This window comes from Notamacropus eugenii, chromosome 1 (genome assembly GCF_028372415.1).
Source record: "Notamacropus eugenii isolate mMacEug1 chromosome 1, mMacEug1.pri_v2, whole genome shotgun sequence".
NCBI lineage: Eukaryota > Metazoa > Chordata > Mammalia > Diprotodontia > Macropodidae > Notamacropus > Notamacropus eugenii.
In genome coordinates, this window is record NC_092872.1 from 355,093,409 (window position 1) to 355,115,023 (window position 21,615).

At 36.1% G+C, this 21,615-nt stretch overlaps 1 protein-coding gene across 2 annotated transcripts in view; it reads right to left on the reverse strand.

Annotated features, from left to right (window-relative positions):
- Positions 1–1,145: 1,145 nt before the first annotated feature.
- YY1 (YY1 transcription factor) overlaps positions 1,146–21,615 on the reverse strand; it is a 42,098-nt gene continuing 21,628 nt past the window's right edge. For both annotated transcript variants that reach the window (XM_072630234.1, XM_072630235.1), the window contains 4 exons: positions 18,071–18,233; positions 11,883–11,943; positions 9,652–9,810; positions 1,146–8,746 (listed from right to left, as the gene is read on the reverse strand). In XM_072630234.1, coding sequence (XP_072486335.1) covers positions 8,564–8,746; positions 9,652–9,810; positions 11,883–11,943; positions 18,071–18,233 — 566 coding nt within the window. In that variant the 3' untranslated portion in view covers positions 1,146–8,563. The remainder of the gene's footprint in view (positions 8,747–9,651; positions 9,811–11,882; positions 11,944–18,070; positions 18,234–21,615) is intronic.

The window sequence follows — 21,615 nt, forward strand, 5'->3', positions numbered from 1 at the left end:
GGCATGAACATCAGTATCTCTACCATCCTGGTTGCCTTCCTCTAAGGGATTCTCCAACTTAGTAATGCTGTTCCTAAAACACCCCAAACCAAGTGTTAAACTCCAGGAGATGGTAGTTGAACCCAGAGCAGATTCTATAGAGCCACAACCAGTTCTTTCGATTCTGAACACATCTCTCTTAATGCAGTCTTACTGCCTTAGCTTCCTCAGCTGTCATACTGCTATTGACTTATACTGAGCTTGCAGACTAACAAAACCCCTCATTTTTTATCATGTGATCCTATATCACAAGATTATAGGGACAGCTACATACAAGGGAGGCTATACCATCTTTAGAATAAAATGACTTTTCCTTTGAACTCAAGACTCAGCAGTAAAGTTTTGGTTGGCCACAAAGGAAGAATTTGTTGATTACCAATAAAGGAAACTGGGGTAGAGTTTCTTTGCCTATGCACGTTAAGGACAGATACCTTAAACTAAGGTTAGGGAACCAGTCTAGATAACTGCAGGGTAACAGGTTTGGAAGAAACGAGTGTAATAGGCAATGGATTTGGATTCAAATTGTGGCTCTCATACTTACTAAATTTACTTGGGACCTTGGATAAGTCACTGAATCCCTGGGTCAATTTCCTTATTTGCAAAATATCAACAATAGTAATAAATAGCATGTATTAGTTTGTACAGAGCTTTACAATTTTACAAAAATTATCTCATTTTATCCTCAAGACAATGGGAGGTATGTGCTGTCATTATTTCCATTTTATAGATGATATAGTTGGAGGCTGAACTTGAATCAGATCCTTCTGACTCCAGGGAATAAGGAAGTAGATGAAATTAACTCTAGGGACCAGTCTGTCCCTAAATCCATTATTCTTTAAATTGTGGAGGCAGATCTTTTCACATTAGGGGAAACTCTTTAGTTTTCTAAAAATTGAGTGAAATAATGGGAGTTGCCCATCCCTGGAGGCCTTCAATCAGAAGCTGAATGACCACCTTCCAGGAAAGGTTCTATGATGAAATTCCAGCTCTGAGTTGTCCAAGGTCCCTTCTAGTACTTGGATCTACATTACATCAACAAATGTATTTGAATAAAAAAACCGAATAGTTTGATTACATGGTTAAAGAACAAATGAGAATTACAGGCCTTAAAAATCTTAACATTCTTTCTTTATTGTACTTTTATAGGGCCAGGTTATACATGCTTGATGCTTAAAACTGAGTCATAGCTAAATGCTTCTCTTGATGCAAAGTCATCTGAATGCTTGATGCAGATGTTTCAAATATAGTATTTCTGCAGCTACAATCTATGAGCTAATGACAAACCAAGGAAAATTCCAGAAATGGCTTAAAGGAAAAATGCACAGGAGATGCACCGCTCGAGTCCTTGAATTGTGGCCTGTAGTAGTCACCAGAAAGTGGATAAAAAAGGAATTTTTCCATGACCTGGTTTAACTAATCAAACCATTACTATTTCCAGGTGATAAAAGCCTCCAGATTTCGAAGAAAACTTCAGTTGAAATGATTCAGTAGTTACCCTTCCCTCAGTAATGAAAAAAAGTGCATTCCTTGATCCTGACACATCATGTGGCACTCACAAATGTCATCCAATAGAAATTAATGAAGATCCTACTCAACATTCAAATGCTGTCTTTTACAGATTTGACCTGTAACTTCTTCTACACAGAATGAAATGTAGTCAACATAGGAGAAACCTTTTAGGCTGTGGAAAAAAAGAGTCAGTCACTTTTTTTCTGGTTTGGAATTTCAATGACTTAAAGCTTCAAGGTAATTAGACATGCAACTACGTTTTGTTATTTGCATATCATTAAGTTATAAAACAATGACAAAGAACTCCTACATTGGATCCAGACAAAAGTTGTGTTTTCTGAAATTGTCAGTTTGGACATGTATGAAACCAGATTGAATTCTCACAAGTTTTATTTTTTTCTATGAATCTCTTAAAAGGATAAATTACATGTGATCCTAACAATGAATAAAAACTTCAAGTAGGAAACGTAAAAAAAGAAATATCCCCCCTCAAATCCCTCCAAACAAAAATCTAACCCCAGCAAAAAAACCCAAACCTCAAACTCCCTATAGCATGTATATATTATTTAATATGATAATTTTATGCAATTAAATTTAAGTCTTTCACTAAAGCAAGTCCTCCTCTAATACTTTATCACAGCACAGGTTTTTTTTGTTGTTATTCTCAGAACCTGTGTTTGTTGTGTGAGGAACAGCCTAGCTAAGTGCATTCTTATCACTAGGTTTTGCCAATAGATGATTAATGTTTTGGCCACAGCAGCTCCCAAAGACCTGCTGTTACTTGATCTGCATGTGTGGAAGGAGTACCCACAGGGATAACAACTCATTGCCATTACACTTTTAAGGTTTACAAAGCACTTTCCTCACAACAACCCTGTGAGGTAGGTTGTGCAAACATCCTCATTTTACAAAGAAGAAAGTTTGTCTGATGTCGCATAGCTATTAAGTGGTGGAACAAGTCTTCTTAGCCTAGCTGAGTCCATGCTCTTTTTGATACAATACTTGCCACTGCACAGCTGAAAACACAGATGTTCTGAGGCATTCATTACCGGATACTTATCTTCTTCCTTTCAGATATTTTAGGTATTATGATTTATACTCAGGGATAGTCTATTTAGAGAATTATGTGAAATCTACCAGATTCAAGAGAAACCTAAAATTTAACAATTTGCTGTCTCCAGATTTGATACATAAGGTCAGGGCACTTAAAGTTAGGTTTTGAATCTAGGCCTTTCACCTCCAGATGCAAGGTACCTTCCAACAAGCTTTGCATGCCTGAGATTTGCTGAACTGAATCCCCAGACTACTAAGAAATTCTGTTGTACTTTGATGTTAATTGGCATTAAAGACCCTTAAAGGCCTGTTTAAAAACAAAACAATAGAATCAGGTAGTTTCTGAATCTAGTACAGTTTCCATTCTCTACAAAACTACACAAGGACCTAGTATTTCCATTCTAACTTCCCTTCACACAGTGGGAAGGATTGTCACCTCACATTTCCAACGCTGAAATAGTCTAGCATGGTCTTTACATGCCCATCCTTTCCCCTCTCAACCATCTTTCTTTTGTCACCCCCTTCCTTAAGAATAAACCTAGTCATGTTGCCCCTTAATGGCTTCCTGTCACCTAATAAATGTCCAGAGATAATAGTATAGCAGAGAGCCCTCCACCTCCACTCTCTGGTGCTCTTTACCCCTCCAGCCTCATTCCATAGCACTCCTTTCCCTGTGTGCTCTTCTGCCAAAATGAAACCACAAGATCTCTTCTGTATATTGTGGCACTTCCTCATCTCTCCTACAGCTTGGCTAATGCTACCCTTTCCACAGCCCCTTCTGTTGGAATATTTCTTATACTTCCAAAGACAGGTGACAAGTACTGCCTCCTCTAGTTATTCTTATATGCCCCCAATCCTAAATGATTCTCCCTAGGCAAGTACTTATAGTCCCTTTCATCCTGCACTATATATGTACTTTGTATAGAAATGCATATTTGCGTATGAGTTGTCTCTTCTGGAAACCCTATGTGGAGAACAGAAATTTGGAGTCAAGAGGATCTGGGTTCAATTCCCAGCTTTTTTACTTCTGCATCCTAGGACATTTCACCTCTCTGTACCTTATTTTCATCTATATGATGGGTGTTTGTCCTATTACTCTTAAGTGAGTGGTAGAAAAAGCTTTCAATAATTAAAAAAAAAAAGATGGGGTTAGATGAGATTTTCTTACAGCCTACCTCCCCCTCTAGTACCTAGCACAGTACTTTATACATACATGGCAGGTGCTTTAACAGTTATTGAATATTTAAGGTCTTTATTATCCTCAAGGTGTTGGCAGGAAGAGACTCAATTTTTGGCCAGTCTAGGTTGTGCATCACTATTAGTTTTGTAAAAGTCTGGACAGGAACATAGTCATGCAGCCTTTCCTTGGTCTGCTGCTGCCTGAACCAGGAAGGGAAAGCCTATTTTATATGAAAAAGTCTTTCAGGTCAAAGTGGCATCTTAGAAAAGTAGCTCAGGTCTTGTTAAATGTTTTACTTATGGCCTCTGAGTTTCAATCACTTTCTCCATAGGGGTCAACAGAGATGGAATTTCCAGGTATTGCACAAAAGATCATATAAACTGGGCTACTGAAACCTTCCCTAGGAGCCAAGCGAACATGGTAGGGATAGGAATTAAGTAGTTAGATCAGTAAATTGCTTGTAGATTCAGAAATGTATTCAAAGTGACTATGTCTCAAACTTGGTAACAAATATTCCGCAAATCCTGGAATGTCACAGACCGGGGCATGTTGGGTTGAAGATTACCTTATACCTGATCTACAAATACCAAGGTAGTAACAAGAGGAAAAAAAAATACTTAAGCCTTTTCTAACAGTTTAACAGAACTTTCCCAAATTTTATTTAGTAGCTCTTTATCTTCTTCTTAGGCACTTTTCATATTTTAATTTGTATTCTCTGGTGTACCCATTCATTCTTCACAATAAACTAAGATTTTTGGACAAGGGCACAGCCACTCATTTTCTATCCCTAGCAGGCTTAGCACAAGTATACTGCATATATTAGGCATATTAATATTTAATGAGTTTCTATACAAGTTCTCCAAAAAGTACATTAGCAGAACCATTTGCATACAAATCAATTTGCTAATCCAATTCTTACGTATACATTCAGGAAGAAATAAGAAAGGACCTCTACCTAGTCAAGCTTTGTAGACCAACATAGTCATTTCATTCAAAACTGCTTGCAAGTTTATTTTTTGCAATAATTAAGATAAGCCTTTATCATTCCAGTTTATCCATTCTGCAACAGGGACAAATTACAAATTGTTTTCTTGAATTTCTCAAGTTTTGGGGTCTGATCATCTGAACTTCAATTTGTCACCTTGTAAGAGGCTTATTCTCTGGATTGACAGATTCCCCCAGTGTCCAAAAAGGAAGGAATTAACCAGAAATTGAAGAATATAAACATTTCATGAAATGTAACTTGCCTCTGGAGTTTGTTACACAACCTAGAAATGTGCATTTATATTTGTTTATAGCTAAGAAAATGGATGGGGGTATCCTATAAATCAAGTCAAATCTTCAAATCTAGCGTCAGAAGCCCTTTAACAGTTTTAGTATTTTAAGCAAATTACGAATCTAAACATAAGCAGCACAATTCAAGAACAAAGTTAAAGAACTACTACTTTTTTAAAGTTGTTGATCACTTTTTAACTGTTGCTGTAATCCCTTTATAAAGAAGCTGTATATTATTTCTAACAATTCCCACATGAAACTTCCTAAAAAAAAAAATTCCATACTTTCCATATAGACAAGATAAATTTGAACAGAGTACAGTGTGAAAGGAGGCTATGAGAATAGGAAGGGTTGGTTGGAAAAGATGGTTCAAGACATGCCCAGGGGTTAACAAGGCACAGAGGAAATATTTCAAGGTCTACCTTAGAGATTTGCTTTATATAAACACGGGCCTGTCTTGGACCCCCTTTCCAAGGAGCTCTAATGAGTATAATTAGCAGATGGATCTCTGTGCAACCTGGTCTCAGTCATGGTGAGATTCCAGTGTATTACATGGACTGATGAATGGAAAATGTTAACTATGACTTATGATTAAAGCAAACTAGTGGCTCAGTTGGAATTCTGATGACCTCACACAGACACGAATAAGCCTTAGGACGGTCAGAGAAGGTATGAATCATATTATATTACATTAGTAAGTTGGACTCTGTGCCTCAGGTCTAATCAAAGCATAGTATCATGTGTGCCAGCACACAGTTTTAAGTTAGATATCCATCCAAGGGCTTACTTCTTACACATACTGCCAAATACAGTAAAGTCTTATGTATCTCGAAAGGCTGAGGAATGGGATTGTGGAATACAGAACTCCAAAGCTGGAAGGAACCTAGAACACCGAGTTCCTTATCTTACAGATGGGGAAATTCCAGTTCAAAAAGCAGAAGTGATATCCTTAAGGTCACACAGTAAATAAGACAAAACTAGGACTAACACACACACATCTCTGGACTTGAAGCCCAGGTTTTTGTCCACTGGTATGATTACATGAACATCAAACTTTTACCTGGCACAAAACATGCAACCTAGGAATCAAAGATGGCTGATTAAGATTTTTATCCCTTACCCTAAAGTGGAGAGAAAATTGGACTAACAGATAAAGAGACAATAATCTGCCATGTGATCTTGGGGAAGTCATTTCTCTTTGGGCCTCAATTTTCTCATCTGTAAAATAAGTGGATTGGAATAGGCTTCTAAAGTTCTTTCCAGTTCTCACTAATCAACTAGCTAGCATGAACTCTTATAGGGACTAACCATTTGATAACCACCACTATTTAATTGATCACCAAATAAGTATTATGATAGCAGACTTAGATCAATTAGTGATTGTAAATGAAGCAAAATGTTAATTACATAATTAAATCCATTTAGTCCACACAGGTATTTCTTTATATATCACCAAAATACTAAAATCAACCTAACCTTTCTTAACAATTCAGAAGGCACTTATGATGACCCTGAGGCCCTGCGGAAAGTCTAAGTGATGATTATTGTATGGGACAATACATGTAGAAAGTTTAGGAGATGGGATAGATGGACTGAATCAATTAACCCTGATATAGCCTAAAAATTATTTTTCAATAAAGAAATCACTGATAACAGCTACTTTACTTGTTTCAGTCTCTCATAAAAGCACTGACATAGAAAAAAGCATCTGGCTGTTTGGATAAGGAATTTACTGTATTGTGGCAGTTTGTAAAAAATATTTTCAATGTGTCTGATACTTAATTTTATTCCTTGAATAAAAATTCCGAGATTATAATCATACCTACAACATGAGAGGTAAAATATTTCCTGAGTACAATTTTGTAACAGTCTAATGATAGTCACCTTGCAAAATTGCACTCACTGTCTATTCGGAAGCATGCAGGTTACCAGTTCTTCAGTGACTCTTTGACTGGTACCAATGGGGAAACTAGCACTGAAAGACTACCAGAAAGAGGAACAAAGGCTTATAAACAGCCCATTCCTCAACAGGAGAAACAAACACATTAAGGGGAAAGCTCAAAGGCTCACTGATGACCTAAAAGGCAACTTCAAAGCTGTAAATAAAGGTTTGAATATACAACCTCACTGGAGTAATGAGTAACCCAATCTCTTCTGTGCACTGCCTCACCACCCTCCCCCCCCAATCCCTCTGCAGCCCCCAAATGCCACTGGGAATATCTTACCTTGACAAAGCACATAGGGATGTTCACTGTCAACACAGCTTCTTTGAGTGGCTTTGCCATGGTAGGGGTGGGTGCTGAAAGAACAAATACATCATACAACCATCCTGAATTGAGGAACTCTCAAGGATCTCTAATCCAAGATGTTCAATGACCTATTCTGACTTTAGGCAGATCTTAAATATACAATGGTCTGGAAATTTCAGGCACCGCTTTCACCACAAATCACTGTAATTGAATGCAAAAGTAAAGGAAACTTGAGTAGCTTTATTTAGCTTCTAATTTCTGGGAGGCTCAAGAATTATTATTCTGGACCAAAAAAAAAAAAAAAAAAAGACTGTGCTTACAGATCATTTTCTGCCATTTTCTTCCTTTAGGACCACTATTTTATTGTTGCCCTTTCTATTACATGGGATGTACATACTGGGTGTTAATAAAAAGTCAATGCCTGTACAATATATTCTACAACTGAGCACCACTTTCTGTAACTGAACAGGCAAAGAGAAATTACACGGAACATCGGCATCTGGCAGTATTTTTCCAAAAAAAGTGACTAAAATGGGTTTAAATTGATTAACACTATTAAATCACATCTAATATTTGATACTACATGATTTCAATACAGCTATACGATACAATTATACAAAATGTGTTAACATCAAAGAATACAACCAAAATTAAGATAGCAAACAAAACCTATATAACTTTTTTTTTTTTTACAGGAAAATACTTTTGAAGTATGCATGTAACTGCCCATTCTTTTAAAGAAAATCTACTGCAAGCAAAGTTATCAACCTCCGGAAAAAATCACACATAGCATTACTAAGCATATCCCCAAGAAGTGTACAATATGCACACTTGGAAAATACAAAATTAAAAAAATTGTAAGCAACAGGTGAGCTTCATATTTATAAGAATGTGAAAAGAAGTCCAATTTTTAGCACTGTTGTATAAAGAATTGTCTTTTCGATGCAAGTTCATGAAGTAGCCTCCTATTGGGGCTGCACTTTACAAAACACCGTGTTCTTGAAACTGGGCTACAGAGCAAGATAGAGCATCTCAGCAACGTCATCTTAAAAGGTTTTTTTTTTTTTTGTGTTTTATGGTTTTTTTGTGTTTTTATTTTTACTACTTTATCAAAACATGTCCTTTAGGTGTGTAGGATTCAATTTTTTTTTTTAAAAATTCTTTCCTAGAAACAATATACAAAGGAGAGGCATATTTATTTCCAATCATACTCCTGTAAGATGCTTCTCAAGTTCGAGAACATTCTTCCCTCTTCTTTTCACTGGTTGTTTTTGGCCTTAGCATGTGTTAAGATGTGAGATTTCAGGTTAGTTGACTGAGCAAACTTCTTATTACAGCCGTCGAAGGGGCACACATAGGGCCTGTCTCCAGTATGAATTCGCACATGTGTGCGTAAATTGAAGTCCAGTGAAAAGCGCTTCCCACAGCCTTCGAACGTGCACTGTCAGAGGAAAGACCACATATCAAAACTGTTCAACAACTTTTGACAGTTACCTGGGAGATGGGCTAGCAAAACTTCTGCTTCTCTCTGGGGGGTGGCTCATTCTTCTTTAAGGAAATCAGATACCTCTATAAGCTCACTGTCTTCTACACAGCTACACTCTAGTGCTATTATATGATCCCTGGATCACACTAAACTGTCCCATTTTGTATTGTGTACAGGTAGCCCAATCTGAATGTTAATTCAAAATACAGTTTGAATATGCAAGCTGGCAGGAGTTTTACCAAACTACCTAGCTCCCTGAAACTAAATATACCAAGCACCTTAGTAATTTTATAAAAATTTCTAAAATATTGAAATCTCAAGGGATTGAAATCCTGCGTTTTACTCCAAAGTATATTTATTATATTAAATTCTGTATTAAGGGTAACCCTCAAGGAAACAAAAATTAAACATTGCTACAGACTAAATACGAAGATATATATATATATCTTATATGTCCACACATGGTTAATTGAGTTAATTAATCGTAAATGATTTATGATCCTAATAAGAAACATAGCAGAAAGGAATTCTTTAATAATATCTTGAAAAGCTATTAAATATTCCTAAACCATAGCACAAAGACAAAACTATAGATTCCTTCTCATAGAAGATAGCCATTTTCTCCCCTAACAATCCTTTCCCCAAATACCTGGTCAAAGGTAATGAGGTAACCACAGATGGAGCCAAAAGAAAAACAGAGAAAACAAGGTCACCCTTATAACTGATAAACACTAAAAAAAAAAAAAAAAATACCATGGTTCATTTAGTTTATTTCAGAATATACACAATATAGTGATGATGCTACCATCCAGCCCACTTACTCTAATACAAAGCAGACAGAAGAAAAGAATTGGCTATACCTGAAAGGGCTTCTCTCCAGTATGAACCAGTTGATGCCGTTTTAGTTTTGAACTCTCAACAAAAGCCTTTCCACATTCTGCACATACGTGGACTCTAGGACCATGGGTGTGCAGATGTTTTCTCATGGCAGAGTTATCCCTGAACATCTTTGAGCATCCCTTAAAGCAGAGAGAAAAGCATTATTTTTGCCTCAAATTCTTTAACTACTAAAATCCTATTAGTCACTACTGTCACCTTAAAAAAACAAACAAAACCAAAACCAAAACAAGCAGTATTAACATGAAACTCTCCTCAAAAAGCCTGCTTACTTTTTCCAACCCCCAACTCTTACATTATTTAAAAATTATAGTAAAACTTACTTTACAAAGATCAATGGTTTCAAAAGCTTATGATCTAGATCTAGTCTCTTCTCCAAATATAAATGTGATAAACATTTTAAGATAAAATTACAGAATGTTAAGAGACCAAAAAGACTTATTATGCAGTGCATTTTAACCCTTTTCCTTTTACAAATGAGGAAACTGGGGCCCACAGAAGGGAAGTGACTTGCTCAAGGCAACATGGCTCATCTAGGGTAGAACTGGGACTAGAACCCAGGTCTGCTGATTCTCTATCTAGTCTACTTTCTTTGTCTCTCCCAAATCTGCTGTCCACAAAAGTTAACAGAAAAAAAGCACTGATAAAGAAAAGAAATTAAAATTATGGCACTCCACCACTACCTTTGGTGGGCCCCATAGTCTTTGGTGCAATTATGGTCTGTCATTCTCCATCTCCTACTTCCCTCTTTCTCCCTTTCTTGACAGAGAAAGAAGCAAGAGGGTCTCCAAGGAATGGCAACTACAGAAGAAATTGATTCTATGAGACACGAGGAACAGAGAGAAGCAGACAAACTGACTACCAATGCAATGCATGTTGAGGCTGATGGATATGTGGTGCTTAAGAAGTGTGTCAATAACAATTTCTTCTGCAGTTGTTGCCAAATAATGGAGTGGTTGAAAAAATGATAAAACAGCATGATAGAAAAACAGAATAAATAACCATTAAAACAGTTCCCAGACAAAAAGGGTGGTATATGGTGAGCAGAGCTGAGGTTGGGGGTTTGGAGGAACCAAAGTCATTTCACTATGGCTACTAAGTAGCTATTAGGGAAATTAGAGCTTTAAAAAATCTTTGGAATAAATGAGATGACAGAAACTCAGCAATTCTATTTTAAATTCTATATTAATTTCTGATCCCAATGGAAGTCCTTTCCCACTTAACAAATCTCAACATCAATTCAGTGAAGTTAGACTGGGAAATATAAGCTATGAGTACTGAGTTATATATAATACATGAGTTTGCTGAAGCTAAATTTACACATCTTCATTTCCTATCTTATGACTTCCTCGCCTTTTTTGTTTATCTCATTCTCTTCAAATTCTGTGTCTAATTCAAAATTCAGATTTCTTCCGAGCATCTTTAAAACTTTCTATCTGTATCACTTTCCTATAGTAGCCATGAAAAAAATTTATTGTTAATTATTCATATTAAATTTGAAAACAAGTCTATATTACACCAGAAACTCATGTACCTGGAAAAGTTATGTATCTGCTGACATATAATTTTCCAGTAACATCCTGAGGCATGACTCTGACCCTAAGTCTTCAAAGGATATGCTAGCAGAGAATTAATTTGGGGGAGGATCTACTTCAAGAAAGCTACAAAGGCTTTGATTACAGGCCTACTGTTAAGACTATTTTGTATGACCTGTGAGACTAATTTAGCAGAGAAGTTCATGCCCCAAATGAATAAAGATTGTGATCAGTCACTGAAAATCATGGAACTTGGGAAAAACAACCCCAGTGTCCCAGTAAGTCATCATAACTTTGAGACGTACAAATATTAGGTTAGTATCATTTGAAATTTGATAAAAGGATTAATATAACAGTATATTAATATTACAGCAATAAAGAGACTGGGATCACAATGTAGCCCCCTTTAACTAAAATGGCCTTTTAGGAAAAAAGAGCTACATCAAAAAGCTACCTACATAGAAAAAAAAAAAAGCCAATTTAGATATGTCAAATCTCCTTACTTCAAACAAAAGAACTCTAGGGGCAAAGTGTTGTCAATAGGAAGATGGAAAAAAATGTAAATTTGTAAAAAAAAACAAAACAAAACAAAACAAAAACATTCTACAGTGTAATGACAGTTAACACCAAACTCCCATAAATCCCCTAGCATTACTTACTTTATGAGGGCAAGCTATTGTTCTTGGAGCATCATCTTCTTTAATTTTTCTTGGCTTCATTCTTACAAAAGAGAGAGAGACAGGCATTTGCAGGAGTGGGTAGACTCAACTGAAATAAATCATATTCCCTGAAATGTTATCCTAATATAAAAATAGAGCTACCATATCTCAGAGCAGGAGGGCCTCAGAAGACATCTAGTCCAAACTGGACAGAAATCTCTAACAACATCCCCGATGAAACCTCCAGTGGTAAGACAACTCACTACCAACCAAGGCAGCACATTCTACTTTTTGTTAGTTCTAACAGTTTAAAAAAAGTTGTTTTTTTAAAACATATCAAGTTAAAATCTGCCTCTCTGCAGCTTCAACTGTTCCTCATTCTGTCTCTGAATCCACAGAATAAGCATGATTTCTCTTCCTACATCATTCTTTAGGAAAGATAATGATCATCTGCAAAGATAATGATTATTTCCCACCCCATTCACCCCAGAGTTCAAACACAGTCACAGTTCTTTCTGATGACCCCCATGATGTGGTTTCTAATCCCTTTACCATTCTGATTATACACCTTTGGATACCCCCAGCAGATAGCTAATTGTATGTAGTAGAGTTGCTAGTACCAACTTAAGTTAAGCACTGTAAAGTAAGGCTTTATTAAATGATAATAGGTTTAATTTTCACCTCTCATCTCTGACTCATAATAAGGATATTACTGGGTATATATTCAATACAGATAAAAAGTCTGACAAAAGGGGAACATGGCCTGCAACACAAGCCACGGAATGCAGACATTTTCTTTAATTTTGACTTTTTATCGTAAACTTTAGGTCAGAGAATCAGAAAAGAACTGGAAAGAAGTATGGACTTCAGAAGAAAAAAAATTATAGGAACAAGTTACTTCCGCATTTGCTATCTTTACTTACAAAGTACTTGTCCCTGTCAGGGCAAGCGTTACTGTTTTCATTTTTATAGAAAGGAATAGAGTTCCTAAGAAGGGAAGCAATTGGCTTAGTTACATGGCAGTGCTGGAACTCAACTTCAGATCTGACTAAATCTAGTGCTTTCTATTCCATTACACATACAGTGTTATGCTAATAAAATCCATGGCAGTGGTGACAGAGCAGCTCAAGGTTGGGCACTTTGTAAATACAAACCTGAACTTCCAAACCCCAACAACTATTACCATGGGGATTCTTACTGCCAAATGAGGTAAACAGAAATAAAGAGATCAAAGGATCACCAAAGATGCCTGCTTTGGGGTAAATAGAAAGAATCCTTAGCTCTTTGATTTCTGGCTGGTTATCCTCTTGACTAAATTATTCTCTGACTTACCTGGCATTTTCACTGACCTAAAACTTGGTCTTTTGGCAAAGGTATCAAAAAAACTTTCCCTTTAATTTCTCCCTTAGGATCTATGTAGAGTAGAAAGGAAAGAATTAGACAAATTCTTGGACCAAGCAGTCTAAACGACCCTGGTAGGGACTATATACCTAGATATTTTCACCTTATAAACCAACAAGACACAGGTAGGTGCCTTTAAGGAAATGGCTGTTAAGCCTTGATAACTAGATTACTGCTATAATTAATTAACAAATGTTTTTTAAATATTATACTAGCTCAGGGATGGGGAACCTGTGGCCTCAAGGCCACATTATGGCCCTCTACGTCCTCAAGTGTGGCCTTTTGAATCTAAACTTCTTAGAACAAATACTCTTAATTAAATAACTTGTTCTGTAAAACTCAGGTCAAAAGGCTATACCAGAGTACCTAAAAGACCACATGTGGCCTCAAGGTTGCAGGTTTCCCACCCCTGTACTAGGCTTTGTTCTGTAACAAAGACTCATAAATCTCTGGGTTTGGGTCTGTATCCATAACTAACAGATATAAGTAGGCTGTACAAGATTTTTTGTAACACTGCTCCACCTGGAAGTTGGATTCAAATTTGCTAATTCTTAGAAGTCAATGCAAATGGTATCAATTGAAAATACTTTGACTTTTTACTCAGATGCCAAACTTGAAATCTGATGAAAGTCAAATTTTAAAAGTTCTAGTTTTAATGAGGATTCTCCCACCTTCTTCTTCTGGATTAGCAAAAACATCCAATCTATGCAAGCTTTTTTTTTTTTCTTTCCAATTTGGGGACTTCAAAATGAAATCAAGGTAATAAAAAATATTTTAAAATTTGAGTAAAAGATACAGTATGGACACTCAGAAGACTTTAATCAAGAGCCATCTCCTTTTTTGTTCGGTTATGGGAGAATGACTTTTAGTATAAAATATATTTTAAAATGCACCCCTGGATTCACACAGAAATCTAGTTCTTAAAGCTAATAGTGTAAATTAAACATTCTGAGGACTAAACAAAAATTAAGAGTTTATGATCTTTTAAAGGCTGGCAGAACATAAAAAAATCCATTTTCTGAAAAGGGGTGATTTCTTAATTTTTAAAATCCTATCAGATAAAGAGTCAAATCGTGTAATCCTATTCAAAATATCTACTTGCTGTCAAAGGTGAATGAAGGATCTTTTTCTAACTACCTAGGAAGCAATTAAAATCGAGCACCAGAAAAAAAATTCAAACTTGACAGATTCTTAGGTTCATAAGGAATAATCATCCAGAATTATCTGAAAATGCAAACCATTACCATGTAAAGAATTGAGATCAAGACAAAAAAACCCCAACACATTTTATTTAGTAGATCCCTACTCTGCTATATAAAATTAGGGAAGGGAAATCCAACCGGATTTTTAAAAATGAGCTTAAAATAGAACATTTCTCCTCTGTGAAACTGTATGTTGCTGTTTTGGGAAAGTTGGCTTCTTGTCTACTTTATGGAACAAAAGTAGGAACAATGGATGCAGAAAATTAATTTTTTTCTTTTGCACTAAAGATCTTCCCTATGAATCTGAGAAAGTACAATGGGCTGCCTTCTGACATAGTAAGTTTTGAATCGCTGGAGATCTTCAAGCAAAGTAGTAAGTAGTAGGGTGATCTGGTGGGGATGTCAAGTGATTATTGCTACTGGGCTATATATTCAATCCAACAAAGCACTGATTAAATGCCTATTAAAAGCAAGAAATCAGTGATACAAAAGATAGAAAATTAGTCTTCTGCCCTTAAGAAGCTTATATTCTATTAGGTTGGATGACTTCTAAGATTCCTCCTAGCCCTGAGATTCTATGAATGTTCTGTGGGTCCTAGCTCTTGTAGAACTTACCAGTGATTTATGGAAAGAATGGCACTCTTAAATACATCTGATCTTATGTGCAACTTTGTGAAGTAGGTAGGGTCTGTATTTGACATAATAAAAAAATATTACTGACTCACTATAAATTTGTAAAATGCCTAGGTGGATGGCTCAAAGAACAAACTTGCAGTCTGTTTGGCCAAAAAACACAAATTACTTAAACTAAATTAGGGGCAAATCAAGGGCCAGAATTTACTAAAGATTCTTAACCCTTCCCTCCCTCCCTTATTTTAAAAATATTTTTTACTGGGAAGAAGTTTTTCCTGCTCAAAATATACTAATTAAGTTCCTATCGGCCAAATCTCTCAATATGAATCACTAAATTAAATCATGACTTTCTTTCTGGCTTGAAGAAAATGAATCTCAAAGTACACAACCCCCCCACACCCCTATTTCCCCTCAACTCCACTCGAAAACAAAAGACAATTTTGGAGCACAGGTAGTTTATGGAAAGCAACACGGCGTGCCAAAGCACAAAGGCACTACACAGCAGGTGGCGGAGATGGAGGATGGGGTGGAAAAGGGAAGTGGAATAGGCCCAAATAAATTTGCTGTCTGGCAATTTTGTCCAAAGGTAGCAATTCAGTCATCAATGCTATTCTTTACTGCTGATCAGACACCTTCACATGTCTCTGATAATGTTATAATGACTAAGAGCACTAGACTTAGAATCAGAAGACATTTCTTTGAGTACTAGTTCTGCTACCTAATAATAGATCAGTCGATTCACCATTTTGTGCCTTAGTTTCCCCATCTGTAAAATGGATAACATTTGTTCTGCCTTCCCACAGATGATTTTAAGGAAAGCCAATTTGTAAGCTATAAAATATTATAGAAAAGTGAGGAACTATTATTATATACTACGTCTCTCAAAAAGTCATAATTATTTTCATCACAGTCATCAACAGCACAATTCTAAATGCTAGCTTTCTCCCATCCCCATGTTAGCTATAAAAGTAATCACTCCTGAATTAGAACCTAAAGCTCTAAGCAAGGAGTGTTTTTTCATCAATTTACTTGGATCAAGTAGTAACTGTTTTCTATAACCAAATGTATTATCAACTGTTTTAGATAATTCTAATATATAAGTGTAATTTATATACTTCTATGATCAATTCATCATTTCAGCAAGAATTTATTAAAATTATTATCATAAGTAAATCCTAGGTCTAAGTGAGATATGTAGATTAGTAAGACCAGTCTCAGTTTACAATACAATAGGTAGATAAGACCAGAAGGCAGAAAAACAAACAGGATATAGATATATAATCAAAGGGATATGTTGGGTTCCCCAGAGGGAAAGTTCACTTTTAATCTGGAGTATTAAAAAAAACTAGAAATATAGGAAATAAGAAAATCTAGAAATAAAGGAGCCTCTTTCTTTTAACCACCTCACCCTCCAAGTTCAAGAAAAAGTTTTCAGATGTCCTTACAATGTGATGAGCTTTAAACCTGTTTTATACCTACCTACTGTTGCAATGTGGAAGTTGAAATACTTGTAGAATGCCCAAAGAAACCACTTTAATACGTACTCTACTAAGTGCTCTTCAATAGTATCTTGCTGCAAGCTGCAAGGTACTATATTTGATTACCATTGGTTAAGGTAAGTCAATTCAACTTACCTGATGATGCTTGTAGAAGGAATCAAGAAGTCCTATCACCACCATGTTAACAGTACTTTTTAGTTCCCATAAGCATCAATTAAGCCAAAGCTTGGTTACACCAATTCACTAGGCTGAGAGAAAGTGCTAAAGTATATCACAAAACCACAGTAAAGGCTAACAGGCTCCAACATCAACTTTGAAGCCCAAATTACTTCTGCTATGCCTTCTTGCTCCATGAAGCACCCCCTTAGTTAAGTGATAATAACCAATATGTTTGTACCTTTTAAAAGTTTACAAAGTACATTATTTTGAAGCAGATATGGGAAGTTATTATCTTTATTTGAAGCTGAAGAAACTGAAGCTCAGCAAGTATTAGAGATTAGTCAGTGATGGGGAATCAGCAGCCGGCCTCAAGAACACATGTGGTCTTTTTTCCAGGTCCTTGGGTGCAACCTTTTGACTGAGTCCAAGTTTTACAGAATGAATCCTTGTATTAAGATTTGCTCTGTGAATTTTGGAGTCAGTCAAAGGGTTACACTTGAGGACCTAGATGGTTGCCTTGAGGTCACAGGTTCCTATCTCCTGACTCCAAATACAGTGCTCTTTCCACACACTATATTACTTCCTAAATACCCTTTATGTAATATTTAAGGTTTGCAAAGTGCTTTAAAAGGAATCATGTCATTTGATCCTCACAACAATCCCGAGAAGCAGATGCATGTATTATCCTCATTTTATAGGTAAGGAAACTGAAGCTGGGAGGTCATGTGATAAGCCCAGGGTCACAAAAGTAGCTAGCATCTGAGGTAAGACTGTTTATATATGGACCTTGGTCTAGATCTCTCTTCTAATCTTTCACAAGTTACTGACTTAGAGATTCCCATTCAACTGCTTGTGTTGTTAGGGATGAGACTATGCCTACTTACTGATCTGACCAAAACATTCTAGAATTTAACTAATGTTGTTGTACCAAGGCACAGTAACTCCCTAGAATCAGTCAACAGATATGATCCATATCTCCTAAACCCTAGTCCAATATACTTTCAAAATTCAGAATTAAAACAGCAGAGTTAATGTGGTAAAGGATGATTTTTGGTTTCTATAAGGGAGAAAATTTTCTCATTCTATGGCCCCAAAAGATCTAAAATACTGCCACACACATTAGCACACTTGTTTAAAATAAAAATGACCACTTTGTTTTCAAAGTTTACCTAGTAAAATAATACACAAACTACAGTGGCGACTAAGGCACAGTAAATATCATGGCTAGCAAGAACCCAAGAGAATTTTCTAAGTTTAAAAAAAGGGGGGGGGAGGGGCAATTCTTGTGACTTACCTAGCAAATTCAGCCAGTTGCTTAGGATCTGAGAGGTCAATGCCAGGTATTCCTCCAGGAGGAAGTTTCTTGCCTGTCATGTACTCAGAATAATCAGGAGGTGAATTCTCTCCAATGATCTGTTCTTCCACCACTGTCTCATGGTCAATATCTTTTTTATCATCTGAAACACATTATGAGATTACCCTAGGATTTATAAAGATGTGTAGATTCAGTTAAAACTGCTTTAACTTTTCAAAGTTAAAGCAGCCAGCAATCTAGACTTTGTAGTCATTTCTTTTCTCTACTGAAACTGCACTATCTCCCCCGCAACCAGGTTTTCAATAATTTTTTCTTCCCCCCTCCAAACAGCCTTCATTCTCTCTAACATTACTTCAATGAAGTTACAATAAACATCTCTTCCCCCTTTTAAAATTCTCTTCCTTTAATTTTCCTACTAAGAAATCTTCTTGATTTTTTAAGTTAAGAATATATTAACTTTTTATATAATAAGGCACTGTAATATCAACTGTGTGAGATGTAAAGATTGGTAAAAATAAAACTGTCCCTGCCCTCAGGAAGCTTACAAATACCCAGAGATGACGAAGGGTGGGGGACAGAGAATAGGAATGATGATATATATGATTACAATTCAAGTCATATTTACTCTATAATTTAAATTTTAGTCTGTAAACCTAAAATTTCAGGCTTGGGGATGGAGAAGAAAGACTGTCCTTCCTTTTTAACTAGTATAACTCAACCCATAATGATCAACTGCTTGTATATATCTGTATGTGGAATATCTTGCCATCAATAAGTTCAAATTCAACACATTCAAAACCCCAATCACCTTTCCTCTCCCCATTATTTCCTATACCCAGTCATCAAGTCTCAGAAATCTCCTTGACATCGCTCACATCGTTCCTCTCCTTCCTGGAAAATAACTGAAAGGTTCTTTAAGTTCTACAAAAATTCTTTCCTTAATAATCTTTACACCAAAAACTGTAATACAAAACCCCAAAGTACAAAACTGTAGTAAAAAACCCTAAAGGGATAGAAACTAGACCCATGATTTCAATGATTATAGGGAACTACTAGTGAGGAAACTCACTCTATCAATTGAGTTTTAAAAAACTGCCTAAGAAAATTCAATGACTTGCCCAGGGTCACAAAGACAGTACATATTAGAGATCAGGTGCAAGTCTTCTGGGCTCCCTGGCATTCTCTGTATCCACCATGATCCAAGATGCCTTTGTTTTAGAAGATAATCAAACAAAAACTCCCAAAGGTTCCCTTCCCCTACCTTGAATGTGACCCCATCCTATGTATTCAATCCAAATGATCTTTTGCATCTTCCAAAGAGCTCTTGTATTTGGAATTAGTGGAAGGCTATAACCACAAGGGCTCTACTTCAGCCACACTAGCCTTTTTCTTGATTTTCTGTCCCCAAATCTGCCCCTCCTAACTTCTCCTTACTGTTGTGGCATTGTGATCCTGATAATCACCCAAGCTTAAAACCTCAGTTATTTCTAATTTCTCTCTCCCTCCATTTATGTCCAATTAATCATGAACTCTCTCAAATCCTCCCTCCCAACTCTTCATTTTCATCCTTCTCTAGTGATTTTCTAGTATCCGAAAAGCCTTCCCTCCCCTTCAAGTTTCACATTTGTCAATACATTCTTCACTGAGCTACCAAAATAACATTATATTAGTAGAAACTTCCGTGATCTCTATTTCCTACTAGGGGGAAAAACCACACAACTCAGTCTTGCAATCAAAACAACCCCAAATCTTATTTTAATCTACTCTTTTAGCCTTTTCTTCATATACTCTTTACACAACCCAACAGTGGATCATTTATGAACGGTTCCTTGACCCTGTGCCCTATCTACTTTTATGCTCCCCTTTCCTAGAATATTTTTCCCTACAAATCTACTGACATCCTTTCTTTCAAAGTCCTTAGCTTAAGAATAGTCTCCTTTCCTCAGCAAAACAACTTTCTCCCAGAGAAATGGTTATCTCCGAACTCAAAGCACTGTTTGACTGGGTCCATGCACCTATAAAATGTACATACATAGCCCCAAGTTTATTCTTTTGCTAGCAGGGACAATGAATTAAGAATATTAGGCTGAGCACAGGTGCGCCGGCAGCTAGAAAAAAAAATCCATATTCATTCTAAACTCTAATTTTGGGGAGGAGCCTGATTAGCATAGAAAAAGCCTAGGAATGGCTAACACCTACCTCTTCTCATTCCTCTACCTCACATCACAAATGCACACAATGTTACCATGAAATGTGAGGGAAAGGTAACCAAATTTCTTCACAACTTATCTTTCTTCCTCTTCTTTTTATTCCTCCACTCCCCCATTTGCTCATGGTAACATCTGAGCATCTGAGTCTTACTCATATAGAAGAGCCTATGCACTACTGGAATAAAGAAAATAGTAAGATAAATTTCGAATTATTCCCAGCACTTGTCAGGTAATCACACTATCATCACATGCTCACAAAGTAGAAATAGACATGGAAATAAGGGAGAGAGAGGGTCGGCCAAAAAGTGGGTCACTATAATGAGTATGAAAATAAACAAAATGAGAAACAGACTAAATGATATACCAGCCACAACCACTTCAGTTTGTTTATCTATAAGACAAGGGTGATAATGTATAAATCTAGCTGTAGCACAGAATTGTGAGGTCTAAATGAGATAAATGCTTTTACAAGCTATGGAACAATACAGACATGTCACCTCTGAGAAAAAGAACCTAGATAATTTGACCCAGAAAAAGCCAAAGAATGCCTTAATTTAGATATGTGAGATGGGCACTGTATAAAAAAATGGATTAAATGGTAGCATTAATGCTTTCTATTTGATATTTCCTGATGGATGTTAAACAAAAGGACTGGTTGCCAAGGGAAAGAAATGAATTTTCCAACAGGTATATTAACAACAGGATAGAAACATCTGCCTAAAATTGTTAAAACTTCAGCTAGCTTTAAGATGAAGGAACCATTAGGTTCATATTTCATACAGTCAGTCATAAAATTCCAAATACTTTCTTTCCCTTTATGTAATTTACGTTTTTCGTCCTTTCTAGTTCATAACTCCCTAAAGTGAACATGAGATGTACTACTGTGCTGTTAATGAACATATTTTACATATCCTAGTTCTAAGGAATTAATATAATTCAAGCTTTAGAAAATATAGGATGTGTATTTGAGGTTTAATAAATGTGAATTATAATGTTATATAATCAGGGTAAAAAAGACTGAAATACTGAAGTACTTCTAAATATTTATCTACCATAAACTCTAAGTTATACAAATTCACAGGAAAATTACAGTCAAAAAGGATTGGATTATTTGGTGATATATTCTTTTACCCAATAGGGATGAGATTTCGTTAGAATCATTAGAATGGACGAATCCCAGTAATAAGACCAGAGATTCAGATTCATATGAGCACTATGATATCTTTCTATATACAATAGTTATGCCACAACCATAGACGAAAAATTCTTCCGCCAAAAAAGTTTGTACTTATGCAACACTACAAATATAAACAC